The sequence below is a fragment of the Papio anubis genome, chromosome 8, assembly GCF_008728515.1.
Source record: "Papio anubis isolate 15944 chromosome 8, Panubis1.0, whole genome shotgun sequence".
In the NCBI taxonomy this organism is placed as follows: domain Eukaryota; kingdom Metazoa; phylum Chordata; class Mammalia; order Primates; family Cercopithecidae; genus Papio; species Papio anubis.
The window spans coordinates 6748958-6764684 of record NC_044983.1 but is presented as its reverse complement, the minus strand read 5'-3'; the positions used below and the strand labels follow the sequence as shown (position 1 = coordinate 6764684).

Here is a 15727-nt window from a genome sequence, read left to right as displayed (position 1 = left end):
CAAGGGAAGTTCTAGCAGAGACCCCAGGATCTAGGGTGCAAGCCAGGTGGACTTTTGGGTGAAGTACAGAAACCGCGTGATGGAGTCAGCCCGACTCAGTGGACTGTTAGCAGGAATATGCAGAGTTACAGCAAGAACCGCATGACTTCAAGTCAGTGGCAGTTACAGGAATCCAAGGAAGACTGTCTGCCTTTCACATCCTGAAACCCAAAATGTCACCTTCACCTTTGATACAAGGGGAAGACTTTGGACCTTTTCTTTGTCAATCACAGACCCACCATGTCCTCCCTGGGACCTGTATTGGGTTTCCCAGCTGTGCAGTGTCTCAGTGGGGTGCCTGGACCCCTGAGCTGCCTCTTCAGACAAGCAGAGCCTCAGTCTGGGACTGAGACCTGCTCAGAATCTGCATGGGGTAGACGTGGAGAACATCTGCTTCCTTCTCCTGGGCTCTGGGCATTGTGGGAGGTTGGTGTGGGTGGTCACAGCTGTGTCTTGGCCCATCAGATTGTTTTGGTCAAGAATGGGGAATGATCCTACTAGAACCACTGTCCCTTTCTTTGCAAACTGTAGTTTCTCTGTCACTCTTGGAAGTCTTGGGGGCATTCTATGAATGACCCTTCAGATAAGAGGCACCATGGCTTGAACAGACGTGTTATTTTTTTCCAGCATGTGTAGTAAATTCATAAACTGGAACTGCTAGATCCAAAATATAAGAAATCTGTGGCTCAAGCTGGACTTGTCCTTGGGGCTTTGTGGTCATGTCCTTATAGGCCGTTGGCAAGACATCCTCAACTATTGTTAAAGCTACAGTGGGTTTCTCGGGGAGGGACAGAGAGGAGAGACAGGAGGAAGGGTCACATCACACCCCAGCAAGATGTCAGCCTGGCTCTCAGGGACACCCTGGCTCTCAGGGTTAGGCAGGTACCCTGTCCTCTTGGAGGGGAGGAGGAAGACAGGCTCAGGAAGGTACAGACCCCACATGTGCTGGGCCTGGTGGGGAGGCTGCAGTAGGAGGCAGGACAGCAGGGGGCGCTGTGGCCTTCCCGGCAAATGCTCTGAGCATCTCAGAGGGTGCTCCTGGTCCATTCCCTTTCCCCAGACCTGGTTTCTTGCTCTCTCACTGATGTGCAGGATGTTTTGGTTATCAGAGTCTCAGCGCCCTGCAGCAACAACAAGAACGGAAGGTTTCTGATGAAATGTTTTTCCTTTCTTCATTTGTCCCATTGTCCCTTTGAAGCTGTATTTTCCAAGAAGAATCAGGTTCTCAGCAGCTTTCAGGCAACCCAAGAGAGTGCACGTTGCAAAGTGCAGTGGAGCATTTGTGCGTGTGGGTTTTCTGGGTGTGAAGACGACTTTATGGGAGTGAAATCCAGGTCTTAGTAGACGTGGCTGGAGGGTGCTCTAAATAAGGACACCCTGGTGTGGGCTGCCGTGCTTTCTGTTCTATGCATCCTGCCTTTGCCAACAACCCATTTCCCTCTTAATTAAAGTTGTTTCAGTGGATCTCCTGTAAACCTGTGTCTTAAAAGGCAAATGTGTGACCTGGACACGTTCAATAAAACTCCAATATTTTGACACAGAGGATGGTGGTTTTTCCCGAGAAATAGTGAGATTGTGAGTAGCTAAACTGGAAGCTGACATTGTTTCTTTTGCCTAGCATATAAGACTTGTCTTTGAGAGTGAATCCATTCAAAATGAGGCAGAGTGGAAAGACAGAGCAGTGGATGGTGAGATCAGCAGCATCATTTGTGCCTTCGTTTCAATTTGTGTCTGAAGCCATGGCTCCTTAAAAATTCTAGATTTTGGAACTTTAATTTGTTCAAAATCTTAATGTAGGATCCTGGCAGTTGCTTTCTAGTGTCTTGACACACACACATTTCAAACTTTAAAGAGGGTGTAAACAAAGAAATCTTGTTACAAGATATTTATTTAGGATCGAGAAAGATGTTAAGGACAAAGTATAGGAGAAACAATCATTTCCTGTAGCTCTCAAAGCAAATTATGAACTTATTTTTCTCTGTTCTGCAAGCTCAGCTGCAGAAGCATGTGAAGCTCACACCACCGATGATGACTTTCCCCCCATGACATTCTCTTGGACAGTAGAACGTTAATCTACAAGCGAGCAGCAGTATGTGAAGCTGATACCAGCGATGACGCAGTTCCCAACACGAAGTTCTGTTCACTGGCAGAATAGTAATCTGCAAGAACAGACCAAGCCCCTTGTTGAGCCTGGGAACACAGAGAAAGCAGGAAAAATTGAGCACCAAGGTCAACAGTGGGTGGTAAAGGGAATCTTGGAGAAGTCACATGCTGGCTGACAGGTGATGTTGGCTGCATAGGGGCCGGTAGCTTGTAAGAAAAAGAGGATCTCACCCAGGCCCTGAGAGGTGCATCTGACCCCTAACCTCCTGGGACAGGACATTAGGGGCTGTCAGCAGGCTCAGTGTGGAGGCCAAAGATAGCAGTAGTCTCACTGTGGATGCCTCACCCTTTGAGTCGTGAAAAATAGCCTGGGCATGTTGGTTCTGAATGCATGAGGCATGAATCGCCTGTAGGAGGACTGGAGTCTCCCCTAATTTGACCCAAACAGGTGCACGCTACAGAGGCCATTCCAGAGGCATTGGCTCCAGGGCACTCACAATACATTGGGCACAGCCCAGGAATCTGTAAAAACATGACCCTTGGTGGGGTTATGGCCACAGTAACCTCCCCTGCAACTGGCACCGCCAGCTCTGTGACTGGGCTCAGCACACCCTCCCCTCCTATGTAGGCCCTGCTGTGATAAATGTGGGAGGTGGTTGCTGGTCAGCCGGCTCCCGGCCGGCAGGGCAGCACTGCCTTCCGTGAGGTATGTGGACTCGCCATGTCCAACTCTTCCCATGGCCTCATCAGGTCACCAATTGTTCGGGCAATAGAGTCGCTGCTGCTATTTCTCTCTGCTTGTAGGCGGGAGCTGAGTTAGGGAAACCATGGCCTCAGCTTTCTGTCACTTGAAAGGACCCAGGTGCCAGGTTTGGCCTGTCCTGCAGGTGCTGTTCCCATTTTCCCAGGGAGACATGAGTAGCCGCTGTCAGGAGGAATCAGACGTGGGGCATGACTGGAGTCTGGGGACACAGCAGCATCAGAACCTGTCCCGTAGTGCCTGTTTCTATACGGGCGTTGTGTGTAGTGGTAGCCACCTTTTTAACTGGGGATATTGAGCTGCAGCTGCCAGGAAGTTTATGCCTGCAGAAGCCCATAGCCAGGATGGGTGTGCTTTGTCCAGAGGCTCTGGGAGTCATGGTTGGTGGTACTGAGGGCCTCTATGCGAAACTCAGAACCCAGGACCTGGGCACGGCCTGGGAGACCACTTGCTGAGCCAGCTGCATGCTGTATCCTGCTGTGGCCCCAGTAAGACGTGGAGGGCTTCTGCATGATGGCATCTGTGGGCCTCAGCAGAACGGACAAGTGGGGTGTAGGTGCAGGCAGAATGTCCCAGTATGTGCAGGGCTTGCCACAAAGTGGCTGGCACCCTAATGGTGAAGACTTGGGTTTCAACTGCAAGGGGAATTCGGTGGCCCGCTGAGAACCAGGTGATTTCTAGAATCTTTACAGCGGCACTGGGCCTGAACTTTGTGTGGGTTGTGGCCCAGCCATGGTCTTGGAGGAAGCCACTAAAACGACCAGCGTGGTTTTCACTTCCTTCTTCTAGGGGCTCCTGAGCAAAATGCTATCAATGTAGTGCCACAGGGTACAGGAGTTCACACTGAATCACAGGGAGTCCTGGGGGCACGAGTTACGGGCAGTAACTGGCTTACTGAGACAGCCTGAGTGCAATTTGGTAAATGTGTACTGGGTCCCTTCCAAAGTCAAAGCTAACACAGACTACGACCCCTCTGTGATGGGAATGAGCAGAATGCATTGGCCAAGTCTCCTGCTGCAAAATGTTGTGCCCTGGGCCTTTGCATGCCGTCTGTTAACTGGACCGTATCTGGGATCAGGACCTTGATGGTCCTGGAGGACAATTTGGTGGCTGCTCTACTTGTATTCCAGCACCAGAGAGTGGCAAGCACTGTTTCCGTCTTATATTTTAGTGGAGAAGACAAACAATAAGCAAAGTTATGATGGATATGATACACTATGCAGCCAGTGGTTATTATACAGAGTAAAAGGATAACATTGAGGTGACCTGGAGTGCCCAGGTGACGCGGTGTTGGGGGCAGAGTGCTGCTCAGTAGTGTCACCATGGCAGCCTCGTTGTGGGGAGAGCATCAGAACAGAGGCCAGGAGGGGCTGGGGGAGTCCTGTAGAAACCTGGATGGGTCCAGGAAAATGGGGAGCAGGTGCAGCAGTCCCGCAGCAGGAGTGTGGCCTGGCCCACGTGGTGGCCTCACCAGCAACACCCGGAGTGGTTTCAGGAGGTCAAAGAGAACAGATGCGCTGCAGGTGGCCCGAGTCAGTGGTGGCTGCCGGTTCTGCCTTTTCCATCCCCAGCCCAGTGTCCTGAGGTCATTCCCTCCCATGCATGACTGGAGGGGTGGTAACTGCTGGCTGGGGGGTGCTACTCCATGGCAGGGGCAGACTTGGCAGCCCAGGGCCCATCAGGTTCTCAGTCTGTGCTGAGGTTGCACCTGTGCTTTACCTCCTCCTCGCCCACGTGACTCTCAAACTCCAACCCAAATTAGAAGAGAGGGACTCATCTCCTGTGGTCTCTTTCACTATTCTTTCTGGGCTGCATCAGAACCTTGGCAGAACTCTGGGTTTAAGCAAAAAAACAGTGTTTTGTCTAAAAATCTTTTCAACACTTTTGCTTCTGTGTCCATACATGATCTCCCCAGCCTGAGTTTCCCATTCTTTTCACCAGTGTTGACTCCCAGGCAGAGTAGACGTGGCTGAAACTCTTCTCTCATCCACACGCTCTTGAATTTCCAGGGAATATTTAAGCAAGTCTGGACACTTAATAAGAGCCTTGACACCATCAGCCTGAACACCATCAGAACCTTGACACCATGTTCTGGGGAAGCTGTGAGTGGGGGTGCAGGTGTGGGTGTGAGAGGAGAGAGGCCTCCAGGAGCAGCAAGTATATTCCCACACATGCTGAGGGTGTCCAGGGGCCCCAGCAGACACAGGATGTGCGGACCTTGGTCAGGGTTCTGGTACGTGGTTTTGACCTGGTAGGGAAGGGCAGTCGTGGAACACAGGGTGCACGTTAGCATGGGGCAGGGCGGGAGCTGCGTGGGAGTGAGCTCTGAGGACTGGCCACCTCCCAGCTCTTCAGAGTGCGCTGCCCTGTCCCTCCCCTCAGTCCTTTGTCCACTGTCCTGCAGGGAGGGTCCTGGTGCTGCCTGTGCCACAAAGCAACTCCTGGACCTGCAGATCCAGCTGCCACAGGCAGGAGGTCCGAGTCCCTGCCCTTTGCATGTCTTTCCCAGCTCCTGTCAGGCTGTCTGTGTGTCTGGTGTTGTTGCATTTTACAATACACTATGAGAGAATAAGTCCATTGAGCAGCTTTAAAAATATGGCCCCTACATCCTACATCCGTGGCTCTTCCCAAAGAAAGGAAGGTTTATCTCCTCTCCTCTTGAATCTAGTCTGGGTGATATTTTGACAAGTAAAATAATCCTGACTTAGTGCTATGTTCTTTTCTGGGGTCAGATACTAATTAACTGATCTTTCACTTCCTCAGTATGGGATGGTGCTGTGGCCTGAATATTTTCGTCCCTCTGAAATCCATACGTTTACAGCTTAAACCCCAAGGTGATAGCATCAAGAGGTGTGGGCTTTATCCAGTGATCAGCTCAGGAGGGCACGGGCCTCCTGAATGGGATTCATGCCCTTGTAGAAGCGACCCCAGAGCACCTCGTCATTCCTTCCACTTTGTGAGGACATGTCACTAAACACAGGTCCCGTGGCTCGCCACTTGCAGCAGCGATAACTGGATGGAGGTGTGGTAGAAAGAGAGCGACTTTATTAACCAAAACTAGTAAGGGGGAAATGGCTGGATTCATATCAAAGCAACCATTTCAAGGTTTTGGGGAGAAGGCAAGAGTTTAAAAAGGGGGACTTCAGATGGGAGGTATGCAGGAGTTAAGCTGGGTGTGAGGTCTGTGTGTCTTGTTTCGGTGGCTACCTTGGGTCTCTGTCCACCTGGCTCAAGGGCTGGTGTCTTCTCCACAACGGCTGCACTGTTGACTAGAGGCCTTGAGGTAATCTGTGGAATATTTCAAGATATGGGAGTCAAAATGTTAACTTAGCTCATTGTGGTTTCTGACATTTGAATTCAAGACCCAACTAAGATGACTGAAAAACATCCAAACTACCAAACTCAGAGAACCTGATGCAAACACAGTGCAGTGCACAAGGACAGAAGATGAGAGCAGAGGACCAGTGTGCTGGGTGCAGCCTGGGCATCAGGCTCCCAGGTAAAATATTTGATGCACAGCCCCGTGGGAGAACAGCCTTTTTTTTTTTTTTTTTTTTTGACGGAGTCTTGCTCTGTCGCCCAGGCTAAAGTGCAAACGTGTGATCTCGGCTTACTGCAACCTCTGTCTCCTAGGTTCAAGCCATTCTCATGACTCAGCCTCCCAAGTAGCTGGGATTACAGGTTCCTGCCACCACGCCAGGCTAATTTTTGAATTTTTTTTTTTCAGTTGAGATGAGGTTTCACCATGTTGGCCAATCTTGTCTTCAACTCCTGACCTCAGGTGATCCACCCGCCTTGGCCTCCCAAAGTGCTGGGATTACAGGCATGAGCCATTGTACCCAGCCGAGAACAGCCTTATCGAGGCTGATCAGCAGTGAGGGAGGGACGGCTACATGAGAGGCTGGAAGGACAGCGAATGAGATCAGGGATGGGGAGCTTCTTGGTTGATGTTCAGAGCTAGAGGAATTCCAGGCCCTGGCAGAATTAGTGGGTGTCTAGTGGGTGAAACAAAGATTGTTGGAACAAAGATGACTGAGGGTCGCTGTTATTCAAAGGTAAAAGTAGTGAGAGATTGGGAGGGTGACCTGCCAGGTAACACCAGAGTGAACTCTTTTTCCAGTTCCCAGAGGTCCATCCTCGCCCAGGCTGGAGTGCAGTGGCGCGATCTCGACTCACTGGGCTCACCTCCCAGGATCCGCCATTCTCACTCAGCCTCCCGGGTAGCTGGGACTACGGGCGCCACATGCACCGCCCGGCTAGTTTTTGTATTTTTTGCGTGGGGACTGCCATGTTAGCCAGGATGGTCTCGATCCTCCTGACCTCGTGATCCACCCGCTGCGGCCTCCCAAAGTGCTGGGATTACAGGCTTGAGCCACAGCAGCTCCAGGATTCTTAATGAGCTATTTGGCTTTCAGCAGCAAAGAAAAATGCGTATTCAGAAGGGAACATACCTTTTTCCATCCATTACATTCTGCTTTTTCTTGTAAGCAGAGTTCAGAAAAATCAAACTAGAGAGCAAGCAAATAGCCTGTATCTTTCATTTTATAAAATAAAATTTGCATGGATATTTTCAGAAATGCACAAAGGCATTTTATTTGAGACTCTTACTAATAGAAGTCAAATGTTACTGCAATGGGGGAAACGGTTTCCCTCTCCTGCAGTGAGGCAGGAGGGTTTCAGCCTGTGAGGGGCTGGGACGTTCCTGGAGTCGTTGGGAGTTGCCAGTGTGATTGGGCCATCTGTGTTGGCTAATTTGTGCTTATTGGAGTTAGGTTTTTATCCTCCTACAGAGACATGGCTGCTATACCCTTGCATAATTACATTTATAGGGATGAGGCATCTGACTTACTCTTTTATTGTCCTACCGTATGAGTGGCTCAAGGTAGAAAATCTCTTGTACATCATCAGTGAACCTAGACTGTGCCTGCATCCTGGGGAACAGTTCTGGATCTCATCCAAGGCTGAGCGAGTTGCCCTGTTTGGAGACCCTCACACCTCTCCCTGAATTCTCTGTCCTAGAGTTTGCAGCAGTCATCGCCCACCCTAGACCGCAGCAGCAGACGCCACATGTGGTGCTCCCAGTGTGCCTTTATCCACACAGAGGAGCAGGGATGCTCCGTCCTCGTCTGGCTCTTTCCCTTGGATTGTTGCAGGCTTCTAAGCAAAGAGGCCCGAATTCTACTCCATCCTTCTCTGTTGCAACAGCAATTTCTCTCATTTCAGTGGAGATTGACCTCCTCCTGCCTATCTCTTAACCTGATGCTATTCTCTCCATTGAACATGCTGCTCTACTCCTTTGTTAAGTGTCTCCATGTTTTAAATATCTTTATGCTTAACCATACAATTTTTTATTGCCACTGCAAGCCAAAATAGTCGCTTTTTTCTTCTAAAGTCCGAATGCTTCATGAAGCCACATTTTGCCCAAGATATTTTTCTGTATTTCTGCCTTTAATGTTTTTCATTTGTTCTTAAAGGTATGCTATGACAGAAACTAGGAACAAGGACTGTCTTAACTCTGTAGTTTTCAGGTTTATTCTAGACAGTTTTGTAATAACAATGTGATTTTATAATAATATGTGATGTTAGAGATGGTTAATTAATTCACTCATGATGAATTTATTGATCCCCTGTGATGTGTCAGGCACTCATCTATGCACTGTGGTACGATGAGCCCAACATGCAGTTTCCCTTCTAGCATAAGAAGACAGATGTTACAAAGAGTCAGTGAAGTGTATAGAAGGTGCGATGGTTATAATTCTGAAGTTAGCCATAGAGAGAACCAGAGGGATGGAGGTCACCAGGGGGAACTTGTTGCAGTTTAAAAGTGACAAATTGAGGAAGAACACAGTGACAAAGTGAAGTTTTAGCTGAGACCCCGGAGCTAGGGAGCAAGTCAGGCGGAATTCTTGGTGAAGTGCAGATGCCCTGAGATGGAGTCAGCCTGGCCCACGTGACAGTTTAGACCCACATGACAGAGTTAGTTCATGACCGGAGGACTTTGAATCAGTGATAGTGAACCAGAAACCAAAGAAGGGTGCACAGTCTTCACACTCTGAATCCTATTGGGTCCATCGCTGTCACTGTCTAAACAAGGGGAAAAGCCGGGACCATTTCTCTGTCAGACCCACTGTGTCCTCCCTTGAATCTATATTGGGTTCTCTAGCTGTGCAGCATCTCAGTGGGGTGTGTGGACCCCTGAGCTGCCTCTTCAGACAGGCAGAGCCTCAATGTGGGGCCAAACATGCTCAGAATCTGCATGGGGTGGACGTGGGGAACACCTGCTCCCTTCTCCTGGGCTCTGGGCATTTGTGGTTGACGTTGGTGGTCACAGCAGTGTCTGGGCCATGAGATGTCTTAGTCTGGAATGGTGAACAACCCACTAGAGACACGTTCCTTTATTGAAGCCTGTAACCTCTCTGTCCCACTGAAACTCCTTGTGTCATTTTACCAGTGACCCACCCGCTACGAGTAGCCATGGCTTGAATATAGTTTCTTTTTCAAACATGTGTTTTAAATTCGCCAACTACAACTACCAGATCCAGAGAAAATACGAGGGGCTTACGCTGGATTACTGAAAGTGGTCATATCCTGAAAGGTCATTTGTAGGACATATTGGACAAGGGTTCAAGGGTCAGTGGGAATCAGGGGAGGGAAAGGGAGAACAGACAGGAGGAAAGGTCATGTCACAGCAAGATGTCAGCCTGGCCCTCAGGGACACCGGGGTTAGGTAGTGACCCTTTCCTCTTGCAGGGGAGGAGGAAGACAGGCTCAGGAAGGTGCAGATCCTACGTGTGCTGTGCCTGGTGGGGAGGCTGCAGTAGGAGGCAGGACAGCAGGGGGCGCTGTGGCCTTTCCGGCAAATACTCTGAGCATCTCAGAGGGCGCCCCTGGTTCATTCCCTTTCCCCAGACTTGGTTTCTTGCTCACTCACTGATGTGCTGAATGTTTTGGGTATCAGAGCCTCAGTTCCCTGCAGCAACAACAGGGCCGCCAAGGTCGTGATGAAATTTATTTCCTCTCTTCTCTTTTCCCCTCCGAAGTTGTATTTTCCAAGTAGAGTCAGGTTCTCAGCGGCTTTAAGGCAACCCAAGAGAGTGCACGTTGCAAAGTGCAGTGGAGCATTTGTGCGTGTGGGTTTTCTGGGTGTGAAGACAACTTTATGGGAGTGAAATCCAGGTCTTAGTAGACGTGGCTGGAGGGTGCTCTAAATGAGGACATCCTGGTGTGGGCTGCCGTGCTTTCTGTTCCATGCATCCCGCCTTTGCTAACAACCCATTTCCCTCTTAATTAAAGTTGTTTCAGTGGATCTCCTGTAACCCTATGTCTTAAAAGGCAAATGTGTGACCTGGACACGTTCAATAAAACTCCAATTCTTTAGCACAGACGATGCTGGTTTTCCTGGAGAAGTAACAATTTTGTGATTGCATAAACTTTAAGCTGACCCTGAGTGTTTGCCCAGCACACAATGGATCCGATGAAAATGAGGCAGAGTGAAAAGGCAGAGCAGTGGATGGGGAGATCGGTGGTGACACTGGACCTTCGTTTCAACTGAGGTTTGAAGCTCAAATTCCTGCTTGAAATTCCTACAAATTTGAATTTTAGTTTGTTCAAAAATTTTATTTAGGTTTCTGGTACGTGCATCCCAAATGTGTTGACACAGAAACATATCACACATTAAAGAGGTGTAAACACAGAAGTCTTATCAGAAGGCATTTATTTGGGATGAGGAAAGGAAACTGAGGACCAGGTATAGGAGTAACAGCAATTCCCTGGCGCTCTGAAGGCAAATGATGAGCTCGTTTTTCTCTCTTCCGCAAGCTCAGCGGCAGCAGTACGGGCAGCGTACTCCAGGAGCACTGCAAGTCCCTCTTCGCTGTTCTCCAGGACGGCAGGAGTCTCGTCTGCAGGTGCAGGGCAAGCCCCTCGTTGAACCTACAGACACAGAGAGAGCATCCGAAATTGAGCACTAAGGTCAACAGTGGGTGGTAAAGGGAATCTTGGAGAAGTCACATGCTGACTGATGGGTGATGTTGGCTGCATTAGGGCTGGTAGCATGAACAACCTCCGTCAATAGGAATAAATACACAGAGCAGTGCTGGTCTCACAGGATTTGAGACTCACTCTCATTTGCTTTGATTTTTGTGCTCCGGCCCCATCACCCACACACACCTGAACACACTGTTAGGCCCATCCTCAGTCTTTAAAAGATTCTCTATAGACAGAGTAAAATATTCTCCCAATAGTTAAGTCTACTTGTTTAGATCCAGAACGAACTAGTTAGTATGTCTCTCTGTATTTTAAACATAGTGAATTTCACAGACATATCTTAGAATGAAGTTTTGGGAGAAGAAAATCTCTTAGATTTATTTGACTTTCTACTCAGTTTACAGATGAGAAAATCAAGGCTCAGAGATGCTAAGTGAAGTCGCCTAAGTGACATGGGCCATTGAGACTCCATTCCAGACTCTATCTCCCATCTGTCCCTCTAGACTCTGCAGCTCTGCATACTGGCCTCTCTCACCTGAAACCTGAAGAGTGGCGCTTTCGTCCCATGCAAAGGAGTCAACCACTTCCTGATCATCTGCTCTAGGCTGCTCCTGGGCTGCAGCTCTTGCCTGGAGTGACTCCGCCTGAGCCTGCAGGGCCACCAGGAGAATGGCAGCAAGGAGAGCAAGGGTCCTCATGGCTGGGGTCACCTGGAGGAGGGAGAGCAGGAGCAGATGTGTGGGGAGGGAGGAGCCTGCCTAGAGTTATAGCTGGGAGAACGCTCAGAGACAAGAAACCTTCTTGAACCTTCTCAGTGAGAGGAGGTGGACATTTCTTTGGAGAGGGTGTGGGTATCCATTGGCCTCAATGTCCCTCCTTTCCTTCTCTGCTCTCCCAGCTTTCGTTCTAGCATGCATCTCTATGTTGAGTGTCTGTGCTAGGTTGGTGTTGATGATGGTGTTGATGAGGACCCTGCCATGTGTTCCTGCTTTCAGCTGCCTAAATATTTTCTCTTACACTATGAAAAGAAAGAGTGATTTCATTCAATGAATTCAGGGAACAAATGCCTCTTACTTTGTGAAGATGGGCTCTACTCTTCTCTGGAAGTCTAGACCTGGACCCAGTGGTTTTTCATTGCAGGCTTTGAAGTCATTATCACCCTCATGAAGGGGTTTTTGAGGTTATGGGGTGAGGAGTCTCCTGTAGGGGCCAGGGTAGAGAGGACAATGACCTCACCAGGCTACAGGTAAAACAAGCTCAGTGATATAAACAGTCGTCTAAGGCTAAAACTGTGTATTATTTCCATCTCTATTTAGGTGTGAGTGACAAAAATTATATATGTGTAATGTATACTACCTTATGAGTTGATATATGTATATATTTGGACCTTTATCTTATATCATGTAGAAAAATCAAGTCAAAATGATTAGAAGACCTAAGCATAGACCTGAAACCATAAAATGATGTGAGGAACAGATGAAGATAAAGCTTTGGTGTTGCTGTGGGTAATGATTTCTTGGCTATGACACCAAAGGCACAGGCAACAAGGGGGAAAAGAGACAAGTGGAGATGCATTGAACGCTAATGCATCTGCATAGCAAAAGAAACAATCACCTGAGTGAAAAGGCAACCCAGAAAATGAGAGAAAATATTTACAAACGCTACATGATAGAAAGGGTAAATATCTGAATACATAAGGAAGTCAAACAACTCAATAGCAAAAAAAATAAAATAAAATAAAAATTACCCTGATTGGAAAACAGACCAATGACCTGAATAGACTTCTCTCAAAAGAAAGTTCTAAAGAGCTATGATCATCTTTATTGGACATACCAAGTAGGACACGTGTGTTTAGAAGGAAACTGCTTGAGTTTCTCTGTTAACTTAGCTGGGTAGCCAATGTCCCCAGCAGCCACCAGAGATTCAGACAGATGTTCACAGCAGGGGATTCACCCGCTGGGTCCCTCTGGGGTGGCCCGGGAGTCACAGTTCAGATTGGGGGCACAGGTTCAATGTTGAAACCTCAATGTGAAAGTTTAAATTTTGTGTTACTTACAGATCCTCAAGCTAGGCAGGGCGAGCAGAGAGGGCAGACAGCAGTCCTGTGTTCCAGGTCTTATGCAGCAAGAGCAGCTGTGCACATCCCAGAGAAGACTTCCCCTGTTTATAGGTCTTTGGGGCTCAGGTGTCCTAATTTCCAGGGTTATTTTCTGTTGGGTACATTAAATAACTCTGGTGACAAGGACAGTTGAGAAATTTGGTGTGAAGCTTGGGTTCAAACAGGCATCCACAGAAGGACCTCTCATTTACCTTGATCAGCCCTGGCCAGGTCCAAGTAGCAACCAACTATGGATTCTCCATGACTCCTAGACAATTGAGCCCACAGTGCCTATGCTGGTGGCTGAGGCTGAACTACCTGGACCGAGGGAATATTTAAAGCCACCAGGAAAGGACAGCTTGTGTACTGTAGTATACACTCTGTAAGGAGACTAGGAAAAAAGTGCTAACCTTCACACTGAGGAGGGTTTGGGATTTTGTTTTCAATCAGCCTGTGCAGGCCCTGGGGTCTACAATACACATCAAAGTCATTCAGCCAAGCCGAGATGTTGGTGAACACCTGGGTGAGACTGAATACCACCTGGGCTTGTCTTGCTAAGCAGGTCAGGTTTTGCTGGACTCTCCTGAGTTAAGCAAGTACAGGAAGCATGGGGTGCCCTAGAGGGTATAGTTGTCTCCTGCTTGGCAATTAGATACTTTGAGGCTAAATAATTGTCTAGGAGTAAGAGTGAAAGTGTTTTAAGTAATCTTAAGGTGGGATGAGGTGTCTCAGGTCTTGTTAGGGGTGGTTGCTGTTCCAGAGCAGTGGGGTCCCTGTCACTCTGAGGAAGTAGTGAGTTCCTGATCTCTAGCAGGCCCAGGAATTTCACCATTTGAGGAAGTGGCTCTGGTTTCATCCCAGCAGAGGAACAAATTAGGGCTCTTTGGGGAACTGGGACTAGGAGATGGTTTTAGGTTCTAGGGCATTAGTAGGTGCCCTGTGAGGGCCCAGTGGATGTGGGTATAGACAGAAAATGAGAAGGGGTGGGCGTGTATGTGGGGAAGGTCCCATGGTTGTGGAAACATCCAGTGACCTGCGGAAGTCAAACCTGGACCAGCCTCCTGCACACAGAACACTCCAATCCACAGGCATTTTCTCAGTAACACATGAGAGAACTATTATTGGGAGAGCTGGTTAGATTTGGGTGTGGTGTTGTTAACACACACATCTCAGAAGCCCATATTTTTTGGCTAACTTGTAGGGCAGCTCCACGATCTGACCTAGTTCCTTTGGTTTCCTTGCTGTTGGAGATATAGCTAATGGGGTTACTCTGAAGACAAATGGTGATCTCACAAAATACCATTGTATCGGGTCATCTGCAGAGTACTCAACAAAGCCTGAGCTAAGGAAGTAGTATGGCAAGGGTCGGGGTATGTGTCATACACCAGGGTCATGTGCTGGGGTAGAGAGTGTAGCAGTAAGGAGTAAGGAGTATCCTATAGTAGTAAGGAGAGGTTGCTTTGCTGGTGACCCCACAGTCAAGGCGAGTTTCTTTGGTGTCTCCAATTCCAGCGAGGCCATTGCCTGCCTTGACAACTCCTTGGGCAGGGGCGCTGTCATCTGAAGCCATGGCCATTGCCATGGGGGTGGCCTTCCCAGGTGGCCACCCACGAAGGGAAGTGGGGGTCTGGGCATTTGCTTTACTGCTGCTGTTGCACAGGCTGTTAGCCCTGTGGGTCTTCAGGGAAGCATTCAGAGAAGGTTGAGCCGTGTTTTCCTTAGTGGTGTAGCACGTTTCCATCCACAACTCTTATACATCAGAGCACGTACATATCCTTGAGCCTGTGATCATTTTGGAAGCTGTCTCTGCACGTGGGGCTCCAATGTGTAAGCTGCAGTCTGGGTTTGTGCTGTGCTGTGGCGTTGTTAGCTGGTTTGAATTCACACCTGGCATTGGGAGGGCCACCTGCTGGTCTTTTTTTTTTTTTAAAGGAATTTCACTCTTGTTGCTCAGGCTGGGGTACAATGGTGTGATCTCGGCTCATTGGCAATCTCTGCCTCCTGGGTTCAAGCAATTCTCCTGTTTCAGCATCCCGAGTAGCTGAGATTACAAGCATGCACCACCATTCCCGGCTAATTTTGTATTTTTAGTAGACATTGGGTTTTTCCATGTTGGTCAGGCTGGTCTTGAACTCCTGACCTCAGGTGATCCGCCTGCCTCAGCTTCCCAAGGTGCTGGGAGTACAGGCATGAGCCACCTGCCGGTCTTTAAAATGTTATTTGTGATTGTGAAGGCTGCTGGTGTTTAAGCTTTATGCCATTGGACCCATTCAATATCTAAGGATTGAGCTGCCTGCCTTGGACGGAGGTCAGGTGGCATTTGAGGCACAGCCCCTCTAGCATGGGATTCCAGCACTTCCCACCTTTCCAGCCTGGGGTACAAGTTCTGACCAGGGCAGTCCTGTTCTAGCAGTTTTTGGGCTTCGGATCATGAGTCTGACAGTAGCTCCACAAGCCATGGGAACATAACATACCAAACAAGATCGACCATAAAGAGCACTGGCATCTTATCACTCAGGGCTCCGATATTGACATCGATTATGGGGTTAGCTTTCACCAACATTTCTTCAGAGTCTTTCTCCACCATCAACACAGGCTACATTTGGGAATGATACTTCCATGTGATCATCAGCTAATGTAGACTATGCCCACTAGTCTGAAGGCTTCTCTTTGTTTAGTGACTCAGTCTGTGCCCTTTCTGGGTCTTGGAGCAATAATCCCTACTCCCTCCAGGGAGGGGT

At 48.7% G+C, this 15727-nt stretch overlaps 1 protein-coding gene across 1 annotated transcript; it reads right to left on the bottom strand.

The window, feature by feature from the left end:
* Positions 1–1915: 1915 nt before the first annotated feature.
* On the bottom strand, positions 1916–11586 carry LOC101016209 (neutrophil defensin 4). The gene is given in 2 exon segments (XM_003918977.5): positions 1916–2229; positions 11424–11586. Coding segments are annotated over 2 exon segments (285 nt in total). The 3' UTR covers positions 1916–2107.
* Between the last annotated feature and the right edge of the window lie 4141 nt (positions 11587–15727).